The sequence below is a fragment of the Mycetomoellerius zeteki genome, unplaced genomic scaffold, assembly GCF_001594055.1.
Source record: "Mycetomoellerius zeteki isolate Tzet28-1 unplaced genomic scaffold, Tzet1.0 scaffold421, whole genome shotgun sequence".
NCBI classification, from domain to species: domain Eukaryota; kingdom Metazoa; phylum Arthropoda; class Insecta; order Hymenoptera; family Formicidae; genus Mycetomoellerius; species Mycetomoellerius zeteki.
The window spans coordinates 1,207,040-1,218,015 of NW_017257416.1; the positions used below are offsets into that span (position 1 = coordinate 1,207,040).

Here is a 10,976-nt window from a genome sequence, read left to right on the forward strand (position 1 = left end):
AAAACACAAAGATTCATCCGATTAGAGAATTAAATCCTATTAGTATATCTCGTAGTTATATCAATTATTTCGAGGCAGAAATACATGATACACGTACATACAAAACGAAATGAGGCAATTATTAAGTTATTAAGTTAAAAAGAAAATGTGTAAATATCACATGAAATATTATATTTATACACACGTATAGATAAAATGTGTTCTTAGATTAGAACTTCAGAGAAAATGATTTCACGTAAGATTGACACATGAGGAAACTTCATCCGTCTCTTTATACTTTTATAAAGATTTTTAGCATACAAAATTAAACATAGGTAAGTTACATAATCTTTTAAGTTTAAAATTAATCTTAATAAAAATTAAATTTCATGAAATACTTTCTTATAACTTATTTTAAACAAGTCAGCATATCACAGTCCAAGAATCTTGGTCTGAATCTATTAAAAATAAAAGCATTAAAAAAATGTCTGTTCTTTACTTAATGTAAGTAAATACATTTAAAATAAATTGTTAATGTATATCTAAAGTTTCAGAATTAGTTTCTGTAGTTGTAGCAGTGAGCATCGTCAATATCCTTTCAAATTCATTTACAAATGGCTTAACTATTGCTGATTCGTTAGTCACTAAAACATTTTCAAAATTTCCAAAAAACGCTGATTTAGTCCAGTTTATACTGCCTGTCATTACAATGTTATTGTCAATAATAACAAATTTATGATGCACTAAGACGTCTAATGATTTGAACACTGGTTTAATGCCTGCAAAGCAAAATAATGTCAACTAGGTTGATACTAAGTTGTAAGACATTATATAAATTTAACATAAGATTATGTCTTGCAATTAAATTTTTCATATATTTGTATCTAATTAAATTATACCATATATGTTTCAGAATACTTGTCACAAACCTTCTTTGTAAAAGTTCATTATTTGACTTTTATCAGTATGTGTCATGGAATCTTCCAATATGATCCTTACGACAACATTTCTGTTTTTGGCCCTTATAATTGCCTCTGCCAATTCCGTAAATGTAAAGAAATATATACATATGTCCAAAGTATGAATTGCAGAATCTAAATAATATATAATCCTCCTGCAAATACATCAGATATGTTCTATACAGTTGCAAGCTATGAGAAAGACGTGAATAAATAATTTTATTTTGCCTTTATATCACTGAAAAAATTACCTTAAGTGTCTTACTGGACAATTCAGCTTTGCACATGGTTTCATACATCTTAAATGTGGTCGACATAAAGTACAGTCTTGTGAAAAAAACATGACTTCGAAGAATTTTGCTTCTGTATTTTTGCAAAGCTGCTTTACAGAACCATTCGAATTGGAAGTATTAATCACTTTCTTCCGAGAATGATTATATTTCTTGTACAACTGCCACATTACTTCTGACACGATAACTCCAGAAGTTATTGCAATGACAATTCTTTTCATCATTCTAGGCCTGATTTAAGTAACTTGGAAATCTTTCAAAATCTTTGGAAAAGCAATGTGTGTTAGAAACACTTCAGTCAATCTAAAGGTTAGGGATCTCTTACTTTAGTATAATGGGTGCATTCAGTACTACAATCGGTCACTGAGCGCTCAGTGAACTTTTGCATCTGATTGGCATATTCCGTTAGAACTAAAAATATAGACCAAACAGATACAAGAGCTCATTGAGCGCTTAGTGAGTTCTTGTATTTGTTTGGTCTATATTTTTAGTTCTAACGGAATATGCCAATCAGATGCAAGAGCTCACTCAGCGCTCAGTGAGCGGTTGTAGTACTGAATGCACCCAATGCACCTATTTAGTGCGTTCGGGGAGACGCTATTAGCTCTACTTCTGTTATTCTATCTTCGTTGTTTATTAGACGTAAAACAAGGATAGAATGACAGAAATAGCGCTAATAGCGTCTCCCCGAACGCACTTTATCTCCTAGTCACGCATAAAGGTGCCTTTTCATGCTGACGCTCGACGCTCATTTTCAGCGTCAAAATAGGTCACGTGATCAAAATTAACGCTTGATATTCGTCAATTTCTATCACGTGATTTATATTGACGCCGAAAATGAGCGTCGAACGTCAGCATGAAAAGGTACCTTAATACCCAACCCTACCAATAGATCGCACCTCGTCTATATCGAGAAGTATCGATAGAAATCGATATCTAGGTATCGATAGGTTCTTAGCTGATCCGGGGGCAAAGATGTCCGTTAATGCGGCGGAGTGGAGTATCATCCTATCATTTGCTTGGCCGGACGTTTGTGAGTAAATATCAGCTGGATGCGTAGCGCTATTCCGCGACGGCGTGCCGACGTGCGAGCGCGACGACATTAGGAACAATCTTCACGGCTGTTCCACGAGAGAGCCGCGACGATGGGCCTCTTTCAAACCTCCTCGCCCTTCGACGCTGACGTCGGTGAGTAATATCCTGGTTTCCTCACGGCCCCTTATCTGATACGCGCATCAGCAGATACCGTGGTCGAGTACGCCGCCTCTCGCTGCACGCGTTATCGTGAGAGCCTGCGATTACTCTTTGTAGATTTACACGGGGAACGATTCGTTTTCTGCATTGGGCGTATTAAACGGTTGTTGACATTTGACCTCCTCCGGCAACATCGTCAGATCTTTCATGCTGTTTCTCCGTCGCCTAAATCCGACTTTCACATTTTTTGACGCACTGACCATACGCGCGAGACAGCAGCGATTTCACGCCCGATGACAGTTTGCCGTGATATCTCACCTGGGTGTCACAACATGATGAAAAAACGCCCGTCCCTTTGTTACATTTTATTTATGACGTCTGCGAGTTAACCCATGTTATCTTCTTAATTATCTCAATATTTTTATTAAAAAGAAATTGTTATTTTCTTGTTTATGCATGCCATTGAATACCTATTTATCCCATTAAATCATGATTTGTGATTATATTGGATCAGAAAAGGCAACTAATGAGAACAATGTAACGGAAGAATGGGGAAAGATAATGGATATCTGCGACAAAGTCGGCACATCCAGTCAAAATGCTAAGGACTGTTTACGTTCTATCGTTAAAAGATTGTACTGTCAGGACCCTCATGTGGTCATGCAAGCTATAACAGTTAGTACATTCTTTAACAATAAGGCATGATTCTACTCTAATATAAGATTAACTTTAATTTCGGTCCAATTTATTCTTTATCTTTTTCTAATTCTTAGAATTTAAAAAAAAATAAATATTAAGTTAAACAAGATTAAAGTTAATCTTACATTAATGGAATCTAAATATCTCAATGTATTTTATCAAGTTTTTAATTTGCTATTTTTTATTTAGTTGTTGGATGCTTGCACCAGTAATTGTGGAAAAGTTTTTCACTTGGAAATTGCGTCCAGAGATTTTGAAAATGATTTGAGAAAGCTTATTAACCATCCACAACCGAAAATAGTAGATAAAATTAAAGCACTTTTAAAAAAATGGGTAGAAGGTGATTTTAAGATGGATCCGCAATTGAATCTGATTCCAAGTTTATATAATAAACTGAGAAGCGAAGGCCATGACTTTTCTTCTATCTCGGATACGGTGAGTTTCTAGCCTGCTACATTATTACTGTACCTTTATTCTATTAACTATATTTATGAAAATTAAATATTAAATTACAAATCTAGACTAAGTTGTATTATTTAAATTAGTCAGATAGCTAACATTTATTGATACTATATGTTTCTCTTATATTGCATCACATAAGTAGTTACTTTATATAAGTCATTGCATGTACTTTAACATATAGACTTAGGCTTATAACACTATTAATTCAATATTTTTTAATCTTTTTTACATATTCAAAATGCAATGTCTTTTAGCCAAAACGTTCTAGCACTATAAGCAGAGATCCTAATGTAGTAACAAATTCGCAAGAAGAATCAGATATTGCAAGAGGTAAGCTTAATATTGTTTCCATTATATATTTAATAATGTGTTTTAAGTTTACCTGTATTATATATTTTTATATTTAATTATTATTATTAAACAATATTTTACAGCCATACAACTTTCATTGCAAGAAAGTAAAACTCATACTCAAAGCACTTCATCGCATAGCTCGCCAGCCTCTAAAAAAAATACTAGTTTATATCCTAGTATGAATTCTGTGCTTGGAGGTGCCTCAAACACCTCCCAAGAAGGCAGGAAAGTACGTGCTCTGTATGATTTTGAAGCTGCAGAGGATAATGAACTGACATTCTTAGCGGGAGAAATAAGTATGTATATGAAGATTATAATATGAAAGCATAAACTACATACACGGTGATAAATATTAGAGATAAATATTCGAATTTCTAATTTTGAATTTGGTTTTTTAGTTAACATTTTGGACGATTCTCATCCGAATTGGTGGAAAGGTAGTAATCAAAGAGGCGAAGGGCTCTTTAAAAAAATCTTTCCCTCCAATTTTGTTACTGCTGATTTGTCTGTTGAACCAGAAGAATTTACAAGTAAAATATATATGATTTAATAAATTTTTTTATACACTAAAGATTGAATGTCCTCAAATTTTTATTATATATTTGTAATTGAATTAATGTATGATATATTTATGTGTAGAATTGGAACATAGTAACAAGAAATTAGTGCAATTCGCAGAAGAAGTAGAAGTAAAAATGGTAAAACGTGAACCTGAAGTGGTGGAAGTTGAAATAGATGAAAAGAAAATGGATAGATTATTACATCTGCTTCATGAAGCTGATCCACAATGTGATACCTCCGATCCTCAGGAAATGCTCGATTTAGAAGGTAACTACGAATTTTGTTGAAAACATTAAGTTAGAAAAATATAAATATATTCATTATTTCCATTTATTACATTATGCAGATCAAGTTACGGCAATGGGACCTTTGATCGACGCGGCTTTGGAAAAAGTAGACAGGCGGCATGCGCAGCTTACTCAATTGAGTTCCGATTTGGACAACGCCGTCTGGTTACACTTTGCCTAAAATGCAGCCACATATAAGTCCTTATCCATTCCACAATCCGGGACCACCACCAACGCACGTAAGTGCATCGACAGATTCTAAGTAACGATCTTTACAATAGCGCGAACATCTTGACATTGTTACGTTCTTCAATAGATATTTAATGGTATGCCGCCTTCTCCGTTCCCCACTGGAGCTGCCTCAGGCCCGGTGGGACCGTATAACACGAGTTTGCCGAGCACCGAGTACATGGGTCCTACCAGTATGCCAAACATGACTTTACCCCAACATTTTCATGTCCAATCGGGATCCCACCAACATCCGCCTGGACATCCACAAGGGTCATCTTTGCCGCAGCCTGATCAAAATAACCTACCTTATCAACCACAAGGGTATGTTTAATATGTTTGATTTTTTTCCCTTTTATCTCGCAACATCGATGTTAAAGTTCGCTATGATCAAAATTATTATAAGAATATTTTCAAGTTTCACGACATTTCTTACTTAAATTACAATTGTTATACAAACGCATGTGCAAATACATCTTTTTATGTTATTATATTGCAATTCTTTAATTGCATGTTTTACTGATTGAACGTTATGTTTTTCTTTTCTTTTTTTAATACAAGAAGTGATAATTTAATATATTACGTAGCAGATATCCACCTCAAAGTGGCCCAGCACCCGGGCCATATGGTCCACCTGGACCTACAGGACCTGTAAATCAGCAATCGCAATATGCTCCACCAAACGGGCAACACATGATGTAAAGCAAAGCTATGCGTTACAAATTCATCTTGTACTCTAATTCAAGCTGTACAATATTACTATATTATAATTATTTAAATAAACATACCCAAAGTAGCCAAAGATAATGGGTTTTTAATAAAAATTTTATGTTCTAGGATGTACTATTTTCTAAGTATGTACATGCAATTAGGAAAAGCAAAGCAGAAAGTGACTTATGTTGCCTACATCACGTTCATATTAGTAACTGTTAAATATTTATTGATTCAAACTGTCCAGTTTTCATTTATACATTCCTTCAATCAATTTAATTTCTGTTATTTAATTATTGTTTGATTCACATTATCAGAAAAAAATACTAAATATCTATAAAATATGTTAAATCCCATATTTCTATACATTATTTTAAATAACATTTTTCTTATTATAGTTTTATATATATAAATATAAAAAAGATTAATTCTTCATGCTTTGTTTCATATTTAAATTGTAAACTTTGTCACATATGTATTTGTCGTAAAAGTTATAATTTCGCATTTTTAAAATATTATAAATATTTTTCAATAATATGCAGTATGTCGTAAAAATACACGAAATATGAAATTTTGGAATTTGTGTATGAAAAAAAAAGCTCAAGGAATGTTTTATAGTTTTCTACTCTGCCACCGATCAAGTAAATACAAAACGGGGATTGCAATATGATTATTAGGAAACGAAGTGATATTATTGTTAAAGGAATGTTGCAATCACAGTGTTGTTAAGGTTCTTTTAATTATCGAACAATGATTGAAACATCGTTTACAAGAAAAATGTCTCAGTATGTCTAGTCTCTCCATTGTGTACAATAAGACTAATTCCTATTAACAGCTTAAAAAATAGCGAGACTGCGAGAAATTTTTTATCGATTGTTAAATAAGTGATATTGTACATATATAACGAAACGTTCTATCTTGAATATTAATGGAAATGGCCAACGCTGTTTGGCCATTGACGATATATGAAAATTATACGTTATATGTTAACATGTTTTCTCACAGTGCATATCGGCATAATCATTCAAAGCGTTTAACTTCTGATGTAAAAGATAAGAAAGAGGAAAAAAAGTACACAATGACAATTACGGGCGAAGCTTACGCCTCAAGATCTATGGGAAAACATAATTTAAGATTTTAAGGCATAATTTATAGGGACAGAACGATAACGTTTTTGTAGCAGCGAATTCTGTATACTGTACACTGTAAGTGAATGAAGACGGAAACGAGATAGAAATTAAAAGCGAGATAAATAACATGTCTTATGAAGAGTAGACGCTATTTATGCTGTGTATGTTACGTTACCATTAAAGTGGCTTTATTTATATAATCAAGCATCGCTTCTATTTCTTCTTTTTTTATACATAACGGTGATTCTGATAGAAGAAAATCTCGCGACCAAAAGCAACTGTATACTATGTAAATACTGCAAAAAATACATTTTTCGAAATGTTCATGCTTATCCACTTAATATGATACTTTTCCTCACAATGCAGTTATGTTGACAAAATCTTGACGAAATACTAAGAGTACGAATACTATAAGAAAGTGATCATTATTGTGTAACGGTTTAACATAAATATCAATTATCGCCTCTAAAGTGCGAAAATCATGTACAATTTTGGCATCCAGTATCTCCCATTGCTAAAAATATTGTATAATAATTGCTATATATTGTACACATTTATATGTAATACGTTACGTTTATAAGTCATGGATTTTTCGCAATACGTCATTCTTAACTAAACAACTTAACAACGCATACAATTGTCGCTGATTACAGACTGTAGTCAATGAAGAATGAATATTTTTTTTCATTATCACATTCACTTCTAAATCTATCGTACCTACATTGTATATACGTGAACAGGTACTTATTAATTTTTCGCCTTTTTTCTCATTGGGTTTTTTGCCATATTGATTGACCTTCTAATACTTTACAGTAACAATCGCTTTTTAATAGTCATTAATGATACTCGAGAATTATTTAAAATTTTATAATGAGTTGCACACCGCACAACGCCTGAAGATATACATGTAGATATACAGGGAATAATATAATTCCCCGTAATGGAAGATTTACGATTGATGGAACAATGAATTAATGATTGAAAAATCCCGTTATTAACCATTTGTTTTCCTTATATAACATGCATCCGCGTGCATAAATTTTAATTAATTTTGTTCTCGAGCGTAAGTTTTATTCTCGCGCAATTCTCCTTTAATTTATATATGAAGTGGGATTTATAAACTATTTGCAAAAATCAAATTGCACTTTGTTATAATATATGATTATTTTACTTTATATTTTATTTTGCATTATACTAATATTATATTGCTCGTATATATTTTATATTGCACAATTATGTTACATTATCAAAAGTTTCTGATACTGTATTATACATATACTACGTATATGTATATACATGTATATATATATATATATTACACAAATTTAAATAGATAAATAGATAATATATTTATAAACAATTACGTGTAAGAATTTCCTAAGTAATTTTGCAAATATTCATGCATGAATAACATAAGCATTACTTAACGCCTGATGAACAAATAGTAGTGAGCGTATTTAACATCTAATGAATTATTCCAAAACGTGAGAAAATTTATATGCAACCGCCTATACAAGTGTGTGTGCAAATGCTTAATTATTCTAGTATTAATATCATTAATTATTTGCCCTTTCAATGCATTGCGTTGAAAAATTAATTCTTTTAACTAATACACTTTTATTTATTTTATGACATTATTCTTTTTAATTAATATATATATATATATAAATTTAACAAATTAAAAATTAACTTTCCAAAGGCTCAACAAATTATAAATTTCAATAAAGGTAATAAATAATGGCAAAAAGCCTAGTACGATGTAGGTGCTCAAATAATTATATATTTATATATTAAAACAATTTCCAAACGTTTCGGTTCTTACAGAACCATCTTCAGTGGATAATAAATCTACATCGTGCTAGGCTCTTTGCCATTATTTATTACCTTTATTAAAATATATAGATTTTTTTTATATAAATAATCCATAATCAATTGCATTTGTTTATATTATATGATATATTTTTTATGTGATGTATTTCGTTAATATTATTGTCGATATTATTCGTATGCCATTTTCTCATTTTTGAGTGCTTTTTCACTGAATATGTCACTTCTTTTATGGGCCATTTGTGACTCATATCATTTCACACATCGGTTGATGTATCGATAACGAATTGACGTAACTTCCTCATATAACTGTTCTGTTGATAAGATCATTAGAATAATGAGTAGCTTTCCTTGGCAATGGCATTTCTTAGATCGACAATGGATCGAGCAACCTTGGCATTAACATTCTAGATCTCTCGGTTTCGTTTCCAAGCCGCAGACAAGACTTCGTGACTATCAATCATGATAGTCGAGCCGCCGTAAAATATCTAGTCATGTAATAAAACAAAAAAATTCTAACTTACTCTTCTCTCTATTCTTTATCAATGTTAGCAATCATTCATTATTAACGTTTATCAGTAATCGCTATATATATAATGATTAATATCTTTACATAGTATTTATTTATATAAATCTATTAATCATTATTGATTAAGCTTACAGAAGAAGTAAAATCTAATTTCTCGTATTATCATAAAAAATACAAAAGTTATGTAATAAACTCCCTGGTGAAAAAGTTTCGCTGAAATTATTCCACGTTTCGGAATATTTCAAGGAAATTGTTGAAAATTTGCTGAAACTTCACTGAGAATGAATTTTTCAGCTAACGTACTGAAAAATCACTGAAATCCAATCGAAATTTCTCTGAAATTTTCTCTAAAATTCTTGCTGAAATTTGTCTAAAAATTTTGTTGAAATTTTTCTAAAATTTTGTCGAAAATGAATTTTTCAGTTAAAAATCGCTGAAATTAAACTGAAATTTTTTTTAAATGTTGAAATTTTGTTGAAAAGTTCTAAAACGTGAAATAATTTCAGCAACATTTTTCCACCAGGGCTTTTATAGAATTTTAATTTAAAACTTGATTTTGAATTACCAAAATATATAGATACGATATTAAAAATTGTAATAAATGATTATTTTATTATTTTTTTCTTCCCTTGATATTTTCATCAAGAAGAAGTAAATTTTAAATTTTCTAATCTATATCCTATAAATAACGAAAAATTTTAAATCTTTTAAGGCAGAAGACTGCAATCCTACTTTTTTCGCTGTGCTTGATGTTCTAAATACCATCAACCTCGAATTATAATTTTTTTATCAACGTAATGTTTTGTTCTATCACTTTTACTGCTCTCATATGTAGCTCAAGGCCAGTGCAATTGTTTTTCTAGGTCTAGGATCGGCTCATCCCAAGTCATATTCGCGCGAATATGTCTCAATGATCGAAATGCTAAATAGATTTGTATTTTTTATTCAAACATCTAAATGATGCTAGAGTATTTTTAACAAGAAATAGACGTTTAATTATGTTAGTGAATTACGAAATACAATCGATGTACAATTAGAATGATTTTTTTAAACGAGCATTTAAAACTATTCCTAGAGAATTTACACAGATATTGTAATCGGTTTAAATGATAACGAAATTCATTATCTCAATTAAAAGATAGCACATCATATTTTAAACAGTGACAATTTATAGAACATAAAGAAAGAGATCTCGTAATGTCGAAAAAAAACTATCATTCAATCAAAATACAAAACACTGTAGTCTGATTACTTAAATGCACCCGAATTTTAAATATAATAAATCTGAAAACTGTTTAATGTCGTGTGACACACGTTCATTATTGTAACTGCATTTCTTTCGTGTAATTCCATCATTGATTTACTGATAAGAAGTTACGTTAGCATAATTATTATTATTTTAATTCTAATATCAGCAATAAAGTATCAAATTAATCTGTTGATTCTTTGTACACACTAATAAAATCTGATGTTATTTACTTTATAAATAACTTCATAAAACTTCATACTCTATAAATACTTTCATGATATCTTCTCTGCAATCTTTACTAAATGATTCATTAAAGCAAACGGATCAGTTACACTTTAAAATGCAATATCAGATGGTACTATCGGTACGAGAAGAACAACTTCAATTTATTTCTAGCTTCACTTTGTTAAGCAATATATTCCGTATTATGCAAGTCTTCCTTAATAAAGCAATTGCGTACAAACTTTAACGCTATTAGCTAATAATTATTGCGGGTATGTATGCGTTAGTTCTCAAA

General features: G+C 31.1%; 2 protein-coding genes across 2 annotated transcripts; one reads left to right on the forward strand and one right to left on the reverse strand.

The window, feature by feature from the left end:
• Positions 1-473: 473 nt before the first annotated feature.
• On the reverse strand, positions 474-1,541 carry zuc (Mitochondrial cardiolipin hydrolase zuc). The gene is made up of 3 exons (XM_018454055.1): positions 1,190-1,541; positions 909-1,093; positions 474-758 (listed from the first exon to the last, which is right to left on the reverse strand). The coding sequence occupies exons 1-3, from the start codon at positions 1,450-1,452 to the stop codon at positions 511-513; spliced, it is 696 nt and encodes a 231-aa protein (XP_018309557.1). The 5' UTR covers positions 1,453-1,541; the 3' UTR covers positions 474-510.
• Positions 1,542-2,192: 651 nt separating this feature from the next.
• Stam (signal transducing adaptor molecule) lies at positions 2,193-5,959 on the forward strand. The gene is given in 11 exon segments (XM_018454054.1): positions 2,193-2,416; positions 2,937-3,097; positions 3,311-3,556; positions 3,838-3,913; positions 4,018-4,233; positions 4,336-4,467; positions 4,577-4,765; positions 4,845-4,936; positions 4,938-5,024; positions 5,102-5,337; positions 5,604-5,959. Coding segments are annotated over 11 exon segments (1,590 nt in total). The 5' UTR covers positions 2,193-2,373; the 3' UTR covers positions 5,716-5,959.
• Positions 5,960-10,976: the final 5,017 nt, after the last annotated feature.